This window comes from Vulpes vulpes, chromosome 2, assembly GCF_048418805.1.
Source record: "Vulpes vulpes isolate BD-2025 chromosome 2, VulVul3, whole genome shotgun sequence".
Classification (NCBI taxonomy): Eukaryota; Metazoa; Chordata; class Mammalia; order Carnivora; family Canidae; genus Vulpes; species Vulpes vulpes.
Genome location: NC_132781.1, coordinates 24,700,101 through 24,715,508, shown reverse-complemented (window position 1 = coordinate 24,715,508; position 15,408 = coordinate 24,700,101). Strand labels below are relative to the sequence as shown.

Genomic DNA, 15,408 nt, shown 5'->3' with positions numbered 1-15,408 from the left:
TTTGGTGGCGGTGGAGATTTTTTTGTTTGTTTTGTGGGTTTTTTTCCTCCAAAACACCCCTTGATTGAGGAACATAAACCTGGAGGACGGTGCCTACGCATCTAGACTTGTGGAGCTGATTTTTAGAATTTATTCGATTACAGACCTTGGATTATTTAAATGCAAAGAACAGGTTTTGGGACGGAAAGAAAGAAGCAGGTTTGAATGGAAGCGCGTTTTAGGAGAATCTCTTTAATTTGAATTTGTAGGTAAAAGTCCCCCTGAACCGGCACTTTCCCCCATTAATGACCGCAGAACCCCCTGGAGAGCACATGGAGCTGTCATTGGGAACCTGAGCATGTGGGCATTTGGGTGGAAGAGGCAGGGATCTGGCTTCACCCTCTTCCAGTTTCTGGGGTGCAGAGGCGAGACTCTGGTTGCTAGGCTGTCCACCTTGGCCTCTCTCAGGGCCGCCTTTCTTTCCTAGGTGAAAACTAGGCCCTAGGGGATCTAAGACCCCCACACCCGCAATGCTACACGCCTCACAGGTGGGGGTCCCACCATCTAGAAGGCTGGGAATGAGGGGGGCATTCAGAGAAGGAGAGGGGACCCTGAAGCCTTCATTTTGCCTTGATGCAAGTGGCAATTTTGGATACCCGCTGTTACTCCCGACTCACCCCAAAACTGCCTTAGAATGGCCCCTGTGTGGAGGATTTGGGGTGAATTCTTACTAGAAGAGGGAGGCAGAGCTCCTGTGAGAATAGGGAGGTTCTGGAGAGAATCCCCTCTCCAGATGGACCCCTGTGGCTCCTCAGTCTGATTCCCTGCACCCCAAATCTCATCCCTTCTCAGATTGGGGTTTCCCCAAATAGCGAGAAGGAGAAGAAAAGAAGATGGCGACCGAGAAAAGGGTTGCTGGTGGAGCAGCCATGAAGAAATGCAATAAATTCCTTGTTGTTTTATGAAAATTTACAACTTTGTGATAGAAGTTTATGAGTGGTTGAATCCAGCGATTGGCCGGCGCCGGTCATGTGGCCGGGCGATCGTGAACATGAACTTTTTATCATTTCCCTGGTGGTTATAATGCAGCATTCTTTTGGACACCACACCTAGGTCGGAGCACTGTCGTCCTTCAGGGCTCCAGCCTCTTGATATTTTTATACTTCAATATCAGCTCGATAAAGCAAAAGAGAGAGAGGAAGAGAGAGGGAAAGGAGGGAGAGAGAGAGAGAGAGAGAGAGAGAGAAGGAGGGGTGGGAATTACACAAAAGAGAGAACCAAAAATAATTTTAATTTCTAAGTTGATTTGCTTGCTGATCTGGGATTTTAGTCATCATGGAGGGTAAATGGACAATCTGCCCAGGACTGCAGCCTGATACCATTTTTCAAAGCCAGAACTTACTCCATTTTCTATGCAAATATCAGAAAAGCGAAACACCCTCTCTCCCAAGTCAGAGAAGGGGAAGCGACGGCTCTCAGGTTGGGACAATATTATCTGGAAGATGAAGAAGAAACAGAACGCTTTCCCCCCCCCTCCTCCTCACCCCTTTCAATCGGAGGGAAGAAATCCCAAGGTCTACAAAGGTAAGGGAGATTCTACAATTCTTATTCTTTTGCATCGATTTTGGAGGGGGTGGGGCTTAGGTTTGTCTCCCTCTCCCCCCACCCCAAGACGGGGCTGAACCCCATCTCTGGGCGCTGCAGGGAGAGGCTTCCCAGGAAATTCGGTGGCTGAGAAAGAGAGGGGTGGCTGCTTCCTGGAGGGGGAGCCAAGGCAGGGAAGATGGGAGGAGGAACCGAAAGGGGCCACGGAGGCGAGCTCTAAGTCGCCCTTTTAAGCTGAGAGAGGAGGCTCCAGAGAGGGGGCTGCGAAAGACAGCATAGGGGTGTCTGGGCTTCAGGGCGCCCAGAAGCCGGTCGCTCCGGCCTCTGTGGGTGTGCGCCCCCTCCCCCCTTCCCTCCCTCGTTCCGGCCTCCCCCAGTTGGCCCCCTGCAGTTCTCTTGCCCGGTGCGGGTCTCGGCGGTTTCCCGGCGGCATTGGCACAGGGGCGGTGGCGCTGAGGGACGTCCGGGTCTCTGGAGGGCCTGGAATCTCCGCAGAGGCCCTCGAGGGCGAGGAGGCGGCGGCTAGAGGGACACACAGAGAACAATTCACAGAGAAATGCTCGTTATCTCCCTGCGGAGACGGTTCTGAAATTAAAGGGCTGTGGGTGGAGGCACCCAAATCGAGGGACACCCCCTCCCCGCCCCCCCCCCCCCCAGGAAGCCAGCCTGAGAATGCCCAGGTCTCTCACCACTCCCACAGGAGGGAGCCTCGCTCTGCAGGGAGACAGTTTTGTGGTTTTTAATGCGGTAGGTTACAGCGTGTTGGTTTCTGTGCAATATTGATTCTATTACTTGTGTTTTTATCTGTATGGGTGTGTGGATTTCGGTGGAGAAAATTGCCATGTGTGGTGTCTGAGGTGGAAACGCTGCAAACTTTCCGGGATCCAAACGTGTTGATTGTGGAGAAGCTGCTGAGCATGTTGTGTTTTAAGCTCGTAAACAAAAACAAAAACAAAAAAATGAGGGGAACAGAGTGGGAGAAGGAGAAAATAAAGAGAACCCATTAAGGGAACCTGATGGTGTCCGGACTGCAAAGCTGCCTGGCCCTGAGCTCAGACAGCTAGTCTTGTCCCTCCCGCGCCTGATTTCATTCTCCAGCCAGGCCTCCTGGGGGTGAAGGAGGGGGGTGGAGAAGAAACGTTGGGCGGGAGACTGAAATGTCTAAAGTAGCTGGTGGGGTGGAAGAAGGGGAAAGCCGGTTCAAACCTAAAAACATAGTGAGAGGGCTTCTGGGGAGGCTGCCAGCGGAGAGATAAGTGGCTCTGGGCGTCAAGGGCAGGAGAGACTGATTTCGTTTGGTTTGCATAAATAGGTGACTGCTTTTCTCTTTTTAAAGACCAAATGCGGAGCGTTCAGCCTCGGGTGTCTGGTTGGCCAGGGGTTGCAGGGGATGAGGGTGGATCGGGCGATATTGGCCCTCTCAAGCCTGAGCTGGGAGGAGAGGGATGCAGGCCACTTGTGGCGCGGGAAGGGGGCCCCTGGAGGCACAGGTAGATGCCCCTGAAGCAGGCCTGGACTGGGTGCCTGCAGGGACCCCCGGGCTGCGCCGCGAGAGAACTTCTGGGCCAGCACCTACGGCACTCGGGGCCTATTCTCAAAGGAAAAATCCCCCAAACCCATCCAGACTAAAGGTCTTTTTCTCCTGTAGTCTTGGCGGGGAATAAATCATCCCTTAGACAGTTTGCTCTGACCCAAATTATGCGGTTTGCTGCCATCTACCGTCCGTTCGGAGACATGCGGCTTCGGCGCCGCAAAGCCCGGCGACACTGCCTGAACCGCGCGGCTGCCTAGAGCCCCCGCTGCTCAGGTTCGGAGGGTTTCGGGGGGACTTCGGCCCAGATTGCTGCTTTCCGCTGCAGCTTGGTACCCGCCTGTCCGCGTGTGGATTAGAGAACAAGTGTGCCCTCCCCCCTCGCCCGCCCCATCCTAGCTCCAAAACCAGCGGCTGGCTGGAAAAGCGGCTTTTTCTAGGTCATATTTAAAAAGGACTAATACTGCATCCCGCGGGCAGGGGGCCTTGAACCCCAAGGGTGGGAGATCAGAGTCGCACGCACTCGCCCGCCGGCCTACACACCCCTCCAAGGCTCGAGAGGGGATCACCCGGGACGCTCGGGAGATGCGAGGCCAAGGCTGTTCAAGGTTTATTTGGTTTTCTTTTCGGCCAAGGGAAGGGGGGGGCAGCACGGGAGGCGCCGGCCCCCGCAGTTCCACTCGGCTGTCAAAAGACAAACCCGGGTCTGTGTTCTCCGGGTTGGCCGGTGAGTCTTGCCAGTTGCTTGGCCGGTGAGCCCGTGGTAAAGGAATGGAGCCGAAATTTTCTGGAAACTGTTGGTGTCTGCAAGTGAGTGTGGGTCCCCTCCCCCATTCCTGATCGTTTCAAGCGAAATTGACACAAATATGTCTTGGGGGAAACATTGGGAGTGGGAGTGGGGATCGATCCTTAAGGAACCAAACCATTGTGATTTCCGTTCCGGCGGACCCCTCACACTCGCTTAACCCGACCGCCTTCCCAGAAGGGGGTGGTGATGGCAGGGGTACGCGCCTCTGCTGCCGCGTTTGAATATTGGCCCCTGTCTCACGGGTTACTGATTAGCTCGGGCTTTCAAGCCGCAGGAGGAAGCTCTGGCCGCTCCTTTCAAGGTGCTGTGGCCCCAGTTCCTGGGCGGGGGCTGCAGGAAATTGCCTGCGGTGCCAGGCAGGCCGAGGTGTTACTAGGGTCTGGCCCAGAGCTGGAGGAGTCTCCGAGATCGAGGGGCCCGGCGGAGCTGGGGGGCAGACCTAGGGGCTGCGGTCCCTGCATTCCTGGCGCCTTGAGAGTTGAACCACAGGAGCTGCCCTTTCAGGTTTCCGGGCAGCAAGAGTGACTTTCCGCCGCCAGAAGGCCGGGCTTAGTGCGGAGGCCCCGGGGGAGCCGCGGGAAAGTCTAGGGCCCCTCTTTCTTGGGGGCTATCCGCAGGACAGGTGGGGAGAGAGGCGGTTGGTACAGGGGGTTGATACCCTTTGGCTCTTAGAGTGCCCGTGGACCTGGTTAGGGAGAAGGGAGAAGGAGCCTTTGGCCACCGCCTTATCCCACCCCGCTCCTCCCCCCCAAGATCGGAGCCGACGATGTTCATTTGCATAATGGAAATGAAGTCTTTGTAGCTCGGGTTGGACCGGCCAATTTTAGGGCAATATCCCATGTCAACAGCTCCCAAAGGTTGAGAACTCCCTCTGGGAACATTTACGTTCCCCAAATTCAGAGAATCACAGAGTCTAGGGGAAGAATTGGGTTGAGATGTCTTAATTTGCTCCACCCCAGCCGGAGTTGGGAGTGGGTTGGAGCAAGATGCTCACAACCCAATGAGCTGGAGGTGGGGGGAGCTTTGTAGCTGAGAGAAAATGAGAAGCTTGGACAGTGTCTCAATCCCCCCTCCTCTCTGTACACATCCAGGCAAAATCCCTTCCTGAGGTTACCAGTACAGGAGAATTTTAGTCATGAGCTGAACACAACTTGGACATTTCCCTGGGAGATGAAAATGCGTGCACATCCACAGGAGCTCATATTCACAGCATAGGAAATTACAATTATAAATTCTGCCTGTGGGGTTTCTGTACAGTCCTTCTGTTGTGTACTCAAGACTTGGTACGCATTTATGTTCACCTCTCTATCTACACACTTTCTCCATGAGGCTGAGAGAGACACCCCGGACTGGCAGACAGCTGTGCCTGCTGGGTATTTACATATTCCCCGTTGGAGACAGACGGACGGCAGTGGACCGAACTACAGACAAATTCGTAGAGATCTGGCTCCAGAAACCAGGCGGCCTCTGGCCGGGCCCTGCCCGTCTGCTCTTTCTCCCAAACAAACGGATCAGACGAATAAACGCTCATAAATACCTCTGGGCTTAGATAAGAGCGATGAGGCGCTATTTCCTTTCATGCCGGACTCCAGGCGCCCAGGCCCTGCCTTGGCGGCTCCATCTCACGACAGGCAACCTGCAGAGGTGAGGTTAATTTGGGGCTGTGACTCTAAGGATCAAGCAGTTATTTTAGTGCTTCCCATGCCCTTCCTTATGGCATCCTACTTAGTCCAGATTCTATACCAAAGCCCATACCGTCCAGTTCTAGGAAGAGGGCATTGTGGTCAGGGAGGAGGCAGGATGGTTGTGGTCCAAGGCCCAAGGTCTGTGGCAGAGAGGAGGGAGGTGCAGACTGGCACTCTCCTGATCTTGCCCCCTCCCCTAGACCAAATGTTCTCCATTCCCCTCTAGGAATGGGCCCAATTACAGCTAGACTGGGGCACTTAGGATTCATCATTAGGACGCTTGAGTTTTCTTAAATCTTGATAAGACCTCCTTAGAGTTTGACTAGGAAGTGGTTGGTGGGACATGCAGGGATAACTACTCGGCCATGAATTTATAGCCTAGAAGTTGTCCTGAGTTCAGGGAGCCTTGCAGGCCACTTTGCAATCAACCAGCTTCCCACTCTCGGGTCACCAACCTCAGCCCTCTACCACTTTTCCTCGTGTCTTGTGCCATCTTCAGTGGACAAAAATCTGGCCCACAAGAAGGAGCCCAAAGGACAAGGCAGAGGAGAGTCAGCCTGGCCCCTTTATCATCAGATTTTGCCACACATTCTGGCTTATTTCGGAACCCAGGTCTGAAGGTTATCTCCCTTTAATGCCTGGCCTCCACATACATAGTTAGATTGTTGAAAATATATTATGGTTCAGTCTTCCACCTTGGCTTCAATGCTCATTTTCCTTACATGGTGGGGGGGGGGGGGAGAAGGAGGGAGAGGGAGAGAGAGAGAGAAATGGACGGAGATGGGCACTCTTTCTCACATCCTAGCTTGTGCAGCAGCAAAGCTGGTGATACAAATATGAGATGTGGGAGGGACTGGAGGTATCCTGAGAGGCAGACAGAAGGGGGTTCCGGCTGATGGTTGTAAGCTGCCTGCTGAGTCCCCAGGAGGACCTGGACAGTTCTCTGTCCTTAGAAAACTAAACCCAAACCAATTATTGAGAAAGAATTCATTTTCAAAAGAACTGCCAGCTTCTAGAGAGACCTGGAAAAGGAGCAAGGGCCTTTCTCTTTCCGGTTGTCTTTGATTGTCTTAAAAATCAGGAAATTTTGAGGACCCAGAATTGGAGGAAGAACATTCTCTTCCCTGTGCCCAGGGGTACTGAGACATCTTTGATCCCTAAGAATGTGTAGCCCAGGATATTCTAGTGATTTGGGGCATAGGGGGTGGGGATGGAGCGAGGGTTGCAGGCAGGATCCCTATCCTAGACAAACCTAGGCTGGGGGATGCCCCTCACTCCTACTCTCCCTATGCCCCCAGCAAGCGGAAGAGAAGGCTAGCTAGTCCCTTTCCCCAGTGTCCCTTCAGGGGCCAAGAACAAGCATCACATGCTCCAACCAGGCAGGATGTCTTGGGCAGCTGAAGCAGCAGCAGCAGCAGCCTTCCAAGAAGCTCCTAATCTAGCCTCGCCTAACCTAGCCACAGAGCCAGAGGGAGAAGCTTGGGCTCAGGCTCTCCTCCCATTTCCCAACCTCCTGGGTTCTCTGGGCAGCAGGCTCTGGCCTGCCCTTCAGCCAGTAAGAGCTGTGAAGAAGCAGGAATTATAAACCCAGGCTTGGAGGAGGCAGGGGAGACCTGAGAAACAGGAAAAACAGTTTTCAAAACCTGAGAAGGAGAGTGTTTCTTCTTCTTTGCCTCCCCTGAAAGCGATGCTAAATAGTGAACTCTTCTCTCCTACCTACAGAAAACCCTAGAAACAAGTCTTTCCCTTTGGTTCTCTCGTCACCACACAGAGAGGGCCGTTTAGGCACCCTTCCCTTGAGGGAAGGGGTCCAAGCAACGCAGGGGTTAACTTTTCTGAAAACACAATTAACTTTTTCCTATTCTGCGTGGGGAGGGGAGGGATATATTTATTTAATCACTGGGGGATGGGGTGGTCTCAATCCAAATGCTCCCTCCTCCCTCCAAGACACAGACGCCTCTTTCGCAGATCCTACGTAGGTGGAACAGGACGCGTTGTGTTGTTGGGGAGAGAGAGAGAGAGAGAGAGAGAGAGAGAGAGAGAGAAAGGAGAAGAAGAAGGAGGAAAAAAAAAAGGTTGATAGGTTTGTGCGCGGGTCCCTCGCGCGGGCTGCGCTCCTCCTGGGTGCTATTTGACAATTCCTGCCTCTGCCATTGGTCAGTGTTGGATCAGATGGTTGTATTTCCTTCTGGCCCTCACTGGCACCTCGCCATCCCCCCTCAGCTAAAACCCAATCTCAGATATACTACTAATAGGCGCGGCGCTCGGACTATAAAACACAACAAATCATAAACCCGGCGGAGCAGCAGCGGCCGAGCGCGCCTCCCCTCCCAATGAGTTCCTATTTTGTGAACTCCACCTTCCCCGTCACTCTGGCCAGCGGGCAGGAGTCCTTCCTGGGCCAGCTACCGCTCTACTCGTCGGGCTATGCGGACCCGCTGAGGCACTACCCCGCGCCCTACGGGCCCGGGCCCGGTCAGGACAAGGGCTTTGCCGCTTCCTCCTATTACCCGCCCGCGGGCGGCGGCTACGGCCGAGCGGCGCCCTGCGACTACGGGCCGGCGCCGGCCTTCTACCGCGAGAAGGAGTCGGCCTGCGCGCTCTCGGGCGCGGAAGAGCCGCCCCGGTTCCACCCCGAGCCGCGGAAGTCCGACTGTGCGCAGGACAAGAGCGTGTTCGGCGAGGCCGAAGAGCAGAAGTGCTCCACTCCGGTCTACCCGTGGATGCAGCGGATGAATTCGTGCAACAGTGAGTGAGCCCTCCCGCGGTCCCCCGCCCCCCGGGACAGAAGTAGCGCGCCCCCCACCCCCGGCAGCCCCCAGGGTGCGGCTGGGCATCTCAGTTAGGAGCTAAGGGAAGCCTGGGCGCCCGTCCCGGGTCTCCCGCTCTGTCCTCTCGCCCTCAGGAGTTACAAAGTTTGCAAAGTCCCAGCTGCACTGGGAACCAGGGGGAGCGAGTGGGCTCTCCCGGAGCGCCGCGCCAGAGCCCGATTCCGGGGCCCGGGGCCGGGGAGGGGGCAGGGGCCGCAGCCACTGGCGTGGCTTTCCCTCGCGCACCCCCCGCCCCAGCCCTGGCCGGGTCCCCCACCCGAAGACGGTTCCATTAAAAACGGAGTGCGTCATGGGAAGGGGGGCGTCGTGACGCTGGCGAGGGAGAGTGCAGTCTGTCCGGGACGGCGTTTCCCTGGGGGTTCGGGGCCGGGGAATGAGGAGGCACCAGGAAAGGGGTGGTAGTCAGAGGAGGGAGGGAGAATGAGGGGGAAGAACGGGAGAGGCAGCAGGCGGAGGGGGAGAGCGGGAGAAGCAGGCGCCTGGGTCTCAGGTTGGATTATTTGTCGGCCTTAAGTCCCAAATTGATGTCCATTAGTGGGACACGAAAGTGAGGAGCCGTTAATGCCGACTGTGGATCGATCCACGTCATTACGGATTAAGGGCTGGAATCTATCACAGGGTGGTGGGGGAGCCAGAGAGATGGAAAGAAAAGATAAGGCGAGGAAGAGACACACCTGGCCGTGCTTCCCCGGCCCCTCCCCACTAGGCTCAGGTGGGATTTTTAAACTCGCCTCCCATCCCCCCACCAAAGGTCTAGACCAGAGAGGCACGGGCCTGGGAGGCCCGGAGGGAATCTGGAGGGGGCGCTGGAGGAGTGAGGAAGGGGGGGTGGGCAGGAAACTCGCAGAGTGGAGGGCATCCCGGGACAGGCTAGAGTCCATGTTTGAGGGTCGAGTGGGGGAGGGGGTTCTGGCCCTGATGACCCCAGGCCTCAGCATCTTCTCTCGGCGTAACAGGTTCCTCCTTTGGGCCCAGCGGCCGCCGCGGCCGCCAGACCTACACGCGCTACCAGACCCTGGAGTTGGAGAAGGAGTTTCACTACAATCGCTACCTGACGCGGCGGCGGCGCATCGAGATTGCGCACGCCCTGTGCTTGACCGAGCGGCAGATCAAGATCTGGTTCCAGAACCGGCGCATGAAGTGGAAAAAGGAAAGCAAACTGCTCAGCGCGTCTCAGCTCAGTGCGGAGGAGGAGGAAGAAAAGCCAGCCGAGTGAAGGCGCTGGAAAGGGAGGGGGGACGCCAAGGGAGCGGCCTGCGGGGAGCCGAGGGCATGCGAGAGCCCCCCCCAAGGCTCTGCGGGCGGGGGCGGGGTCGGGGGACCTGCTCTCCAGCGCGCCACAGGCGGGGCCCAGCGCTCTTCTGGATGCCCCCGCCCCGCAGAGCTCTCACTGGGTGCTGGGAGGCCTTGCCGCCTGAGCCCACCCAGCACCCCGAGCGCCCCCTCCGTCCCTACGGGACCCGCTTCAGCCCCAGCAGGCTCCCCCATGAGAACTGAGGACCGGACTCACTTGATATTTCCTGGAAGCAGAGCAAATGCTCTGGTCCCTGTCGCGTCTCATTTCGTCCTTGTTCCCCGTGCACGGTTCAATGGTAGATTCGCAGTGCCCTCAGCGGGGGGCCTCGAAGACTCCCTGACCCCAGACCTCTCCCCCCCCCCAAAGCCACTGGAAGGAGCACATACTACCTAGAAGTAAGAAGAGGAGCCTCAGAAGAAAACAAAGTTCTATTTTATTAATTTTCTATGTGTTGTGTTTGTAGTCTTGTCTTAGCTCTGGACGTGAAATACTTCGGTAATAATATTAATATTATTAATGATGATGATAATAATAATAATAAAGATGTAAAAACTCGCCGCTTGGTCACCTGTGCTCCTCCCCTGCCACTCCCCCACCCCCAAGGCCACCGCAGTGTCGGGGTGCCAGAAACATGGCCTCGAAGGCAGGAGCCCCTGGTCCACCCCGCGGCCAAGCACGACTCGACTCGGAAGTTACAGTTGAGATAAAGGCTGGGGCGGTCCAGCCCAGGCTCCGGGCGCTGCGCCTCGCCAGGGCTGAGACTCCTAACAGCCTCTCTGGGTGCAGACTCGGGGACTGAGAAAGGCCGTTTCCCTCTTATTCTCTAGCTTTTCCTCGTTTATCCGTGGCACGAGGGACACCACCGAGGCCCTGAGCCCGGAGCCTCTGCAGAGACAGCCAGGCGGGTCTCGCGCCTCAGCAGTGTCCTGTCGTCACGCTGGCGAGGCCTGAAGCCTGTGGCCTGCCCGCATGGCCTGATCTCCGCCTGCCCTGGCCCTCGGCTCTGGGCCTGTGGCTCCGGAGACTAAACCGGGGCCACCAGGCGACTCTCAGCCCGCAGCTGAAGCCTCCAGGCACCCCTTCCTTCCTCAAGCAGGAATTCTGCGGCAAGTAGGGGAACTGAAAGCGGCCGGTAGGCACGGGGTGAAGGGCACGGCTTTCCCCTGCTCCTGGGAGACCCGAGGCACAGGAGGCCAGGTGATGGGGTGCTTTGGTCTCATCCCCTCCACCAAAAAACGACCCATTCTCTCCCACCTCCACTCTCACCCGGGCGGCAAGCTGCGGACAGTGTTTTCCTTTCTTTCTGCTCCCTGTCTCCCCTTTTTTTTTTATTTGTAAAGAAAATAGCTGCCTGGCAGAAGGAGCCCAGCTGCGGCGGTCTCTGGCCGCCCAGCGCGCTCAGCAAGGCGCCGCTGGTCCTCCGAATCCCTTTCCAGGGAAGATGTGGGCTGCCGGGCAAATTCTGAAACTACTCAGACATCGGCGAGGGGCCTCGAGTGGGGTCTCCCAGTGCAATAGAGGGCATCTGGTGAGGAGGTGACAGGGTCTTCTTGCCTTGATCCCGAACTCTCAGAACCCCAAACCCCGGCCACCTATTCTGTTGCTGCCACCATTTCCTCCCCGCAACTAGGCCCGCTTAGCCCCAGCAGAGCACATCCTCTGGGGTCCCTGTCCTGATTTGCCATTCTCTGTGCCTGGGCTGAGGAGGAGGAGGAGGTCAGGAAGAGGATCCCAAACTTCTAAAGGGCACAGAAGTGAAAGCTTCCCCATGGACCCCTTGGTCCAGCCCTGCCAGCTCCGCCTGGACGCCATGCATGGGCCACAGCCGGGGAAGGAAGCAGGCCAGGCCGAGCTCACTGGGAAACGCATTGTAATAATTGTTTTCCACACACATCTTCCAACCCTCCTCCCCCATTTCCGCCCCAACTCGGAGACTTGCAGAGCCCAAGTGAGGGAAAAGCAACTCAATTTTTGATCATCTCATCCAGAGTGAAAATAATAATGATGATGATACTAATAACAACGACAAGGAGAAGGACACAGATAGTCTAAACCCACTCCCAAGAAAGTGGGTGAGGGCTCAAGTGGGTCCCTCCTCTAAAAGACTCAACTCTGAGGAAGAGCCCAGCCCGGGTTTCTTTCTCTCCCGGCGGTTTGCAGGGAGCCAGCAGGGAGGCAGCCGTCGCCGCCATGGCAGTCTGCGGCCCGCGCTCCCGCCGACCACCGGGAGGTGGCGCGCTCTGCTCAGAGGCCGCCGCCAACCTTCTCCCTGTTTCTCCCCCTTCTCCGTTTTTCCCCCTCTCTCAGAGGCTCGCATTGAATCGGCCCTAACGATTCTCGGATCGTCATTATTTGTAACCATAGAGCATGAATTACCTCTTGAGGTCATCAGCGAGAATTTACGACTGGTCAACAAAAGCACGTGATTCCCTAACGCCCCCCCATCCCCCTTCCAACCCCCCCCCCATATTTGGCCGCATACATAGCAAAACGAAGTACAGTGCATCGCTATAATTCATTAATACATCATAAATCGTGAAGCACAGGGTTATAACGACCACGATCCACAAATCAAGCCCTCCAAAATCACCCAAATGAGCTCGTACTTTGTAAACTCCTTCTCGGGGCGTTATCCAAATGGCCCGGACTATCAGTTGCTAAATTATGGCAGTGGCAGCTCTCTGAGCGGCTCTTACAGGGATCCCGCTGCCATGCACACCGGCTCTTACGGCTACAATTACAATGGGATGGACCTCAGCGTCAACCGCTCCTCGGCCTCCTCCAGCCACTTTGGGGCGGTGGGCGAGAGCTCGCGCGCCTTCCCCGCGCCCGCCCAGGAGCCCCGCTTCAGGCAAGCGGCGTCGAGCTGCTCCCTGTCCTCGCCCGAGTCCCTGCCCTGCACCAACGGCGACAGCCACGGCGCCAAGCCCTCCGCTTCGTCCCCCTCCGACCAGGCGACCCCGGCCAGCTCCAGCGCCAATTTCACCGAAATAGACGAGGCCAGCGCGTCCTCGGAGCCTGAGGAAGCCGCGAGCCAGCTAAGCAGCCCGAGCCTAGCTCGGGCACAGCCAGAGCCCATGGCCACCTCCACAGCCGCGCCCGAGGGGCAGACTCCGCAGATATTCCCTTGGATGAGGAAGCTTCACATCAGCCATGGTAATTCTCGCTTTCGCTCCTTTTCTTTCCTTTTTTCTTTTTTCTTTCTTTCTTTCTTTCTTTCTTTCTTTCTTTCTTTCTTTCTTTCTTTTTGTCTCGTCGGCTTTCCTTCTCTGCGTTTGGGGAGGTGGGGGGGGGGAGGCGAGGAGAGCTTGGCTTCTCCTCAAATATAGATTTATTTTTTTTTTTCTATTTTTTTACAGAGGGGTAGAAGTCTCTAAGAGGGTCCTCGCAGCTCAGGGGGATAGAGCCAAAGAAGGTCTAGGTCTTTAGCTGGGGAGGAGTATTTTGAATCATTTGTCTCCAGATTCCGCTAAGGTTTTCTTCACCCAGCTGTACTAGCTCTAGGATGAAGGATGGGGTTTATGGAACGTGGGGAAGGGTCCTGCTTAAGCCCCGAAATTTTGAGGCTGATGCTAGCAAAGGAGGGGCGAGCAGCAGGAAAGGGAGCTTTCCAGGGCAAAAGTGCAGCCTCTCTCCTCCCTCCCGGGGCGAGCGGCGGCCTGAGCCCAGCGAAGGGTGAGGCACAGGGAGGAAGCAAGAGACAAAGCCGGGCGCATTCGCAGCCGCCGAAGTGGGGGCTGCAGGAGAAGGGGGAGCAGAAGCGAGCTCGGATGCGGGGCGTCTGGAGTGGGGGAGGATTCGAGCTGCGGGGAGCTGGGTGCCGGGGACGCCTGGGTCCTGCTCCACGCCCCTCTCCCATCCAGTGCCCCCTCCCTTAACCGGAATAACGTTGCCTCCCGGGCTCTACTCTGTCTGCTTCAGATATGACCGGTCCGGACGGGAAAAGGGCCCGGACCGCGTACACCCGCTACCAGACCCTGGAGCTGGAGAAGGAGTTCCACTTCAACCGCTACCTGACGCGGCGGCGGCGCATCGAGATCGCCCACGCGCTCTGCCTGTCCGAGCGCCAGATCAAGATCTGGTTCCAGAATCGGCGCATGAAGTGGAAGAAAGACAACAAACTGAAAAGTATGAGCCTGGCCACAGCCGGCAGCGCCTTCCAGCCCTGAGCCCGCCTGGAGGAGCCCTGGGTGGCCCAAGAGCCCTTGCCGCCCCCAGCCCTGGCCCCTCCAAACCTCCCTGCGCTGCCACTGCCCGCTGGGGACCGGTTCCCACGAGCCTGCCTCGCACCGGCCTTGTGTTACGAGTTTTCGTTTGGTCTTAGGTCTTCCTGTGGCTCCCTCTCTCCTGGACTGGTTAATCTTGTTATTATTGTTAATAATAATGATAATTATTATTTTCCCTCCCTGCTCCCCACTCCCCTCCACTCAGCCCCCAATCCGCCAGTGTTTCTGAATGTTCGTGTCTGTGGTTGCACTCCTTCCCCCAGGAAAGAAAGAAACTCGCATGTTTAATGTGAACAGTCCCCTCCCTATCTGTGTTCTTCTAACTTATTTATAAAGGGATGAGTGCTGTGTTTTGAGTTTCAGCTTGAAACTTCTCTAAGGGGCAGCAGTTGAGGTGGGGCAGTGCCGGAGCAGCGCCGGGCCCAACTGAGCTGGTCTCGGACATGGAGTCCATGACTGTCTCTTTCCATCCTCCTCCTCCTCCTCCCTCCCCACTCCCCAGGCCCAAGTCTTCCAGAGGCTTGGTCAAAGGATGGGAAGGGGGCAGGAAGGACCAAAGGGGTGATATGGAGAAGAGGGAAGGTAAACCGCGAGAATTAAGTTCCTGCCGCCTGGGTAGGCCCCACAAGGCCTGGCCTGGGAGTGTATGGAAACACAAATAATCCTCAGTGTAAAATGTCTTGTGTATTTCTCTGTGAATTCATGGGTCTGGAGTAGAGGGCCCAAAGCTTGTAAATATGGGGATAGTCTGGGTCAGACCCATCCCCTCCCCCCCTACACCCATTTCGCTTCCAAGACCATTTGTAGTGAGCGAGTGGATGCTGTGCTACGTGTGAAATCTGTCTTTGCCTTTGCCGGGCCTGTCTCAGTGATTCGCTTTTGGTATTTGTAGCTTTCCTTGAAGTCAAATAAATGTTTCCCCTAATCCACTGCCCTTCCACTTGTCTTTTCTCTGGGGGCCTGTCCCTCCCTCACTGGGCACACCCTAGACCATTTTTGACAGATCTGGGGTGTAGGGAAGGGAAAGCAGGATGCTTACCAGCAGCCCCTCTTAGCCACCTACATCCCTTGCTTAGTCAGCCGAGTTCTTGGGCCAGGGGATAAGCTTTCGTGTCTGGGGACTGAGAGGCCCAGAAATCCCACGTGGAGCTGGGGCAAGGGAAAGAGTGAGCTGGACTCCACCCTGGCCTTCCACCAGCCAGCCAGCCAAAAAAGCCTCTGGAAACCTCTTCAGGGAAAGTAATTTGGGCCTAAGTTCTGAGCAGGAGGCTCCTGACCTTTTGGGAGTGGTACAGGCCTGCCCAGCCCCCCTGTCCCCTGGCCCAAATCCCAATTCTGCTCTACCACCCACTAAGACCCCTCCCTCAAAAAAAATCAGCTCAATTTCAAAGGTTTCCTCTCCACCTCAGTTTTCTCTAAGTTTATCAAGGGCTCCCTCTCTCCAGG

The 15,408-nt window shown here is 56.3% G+C and overlaps 2 protein-coding genes across 2 annotated transcripts; both read left to right on the top strand.

Annotated features, from left to right (window-relative positions):
* The first annotated feature begins 1,069 nt into the window (after positions 1-1,069).
* Positions 1,070-14,887, top strand: HOXB5 (homeobox B5). Its single transcript, XM_072747415.1, has 3 exons — positions 1,070-1,563; positions 10,564-12,892; positions 13,658-14,887. Exons 2-3 carry the CDS (start codon positions 12,331-12,333, stop codon positions 13,903-13,905), a joined length of 810 nt encoding a protein of 269 aa, XP_072603516.1. The 5' UTR covers positions 1,070-1,563; positions 10,564-12,330; the 3' UTR covers positions 13,906-14,887.
* Positions 2,097-10,291, top strand: HOXB6 (homeobox B6). The gene is made up of 2 exons (XM_025996226.2): positions 2,097-8,356; positions 9,396-10,291. Exons 1-2 carry the CDS (start codon positions 7,942-7,944, stop codon positions 9,653-9,655), a joined length of 675 nt encoding a protein of 224 aa, XP_025852011.1. The 5' UTR covers positions 2,097-7,941; the 3' UTR covers positions 9,656-10,291.
* Positions 14,888-15,408: the final 521 nt, after the last annotated feature.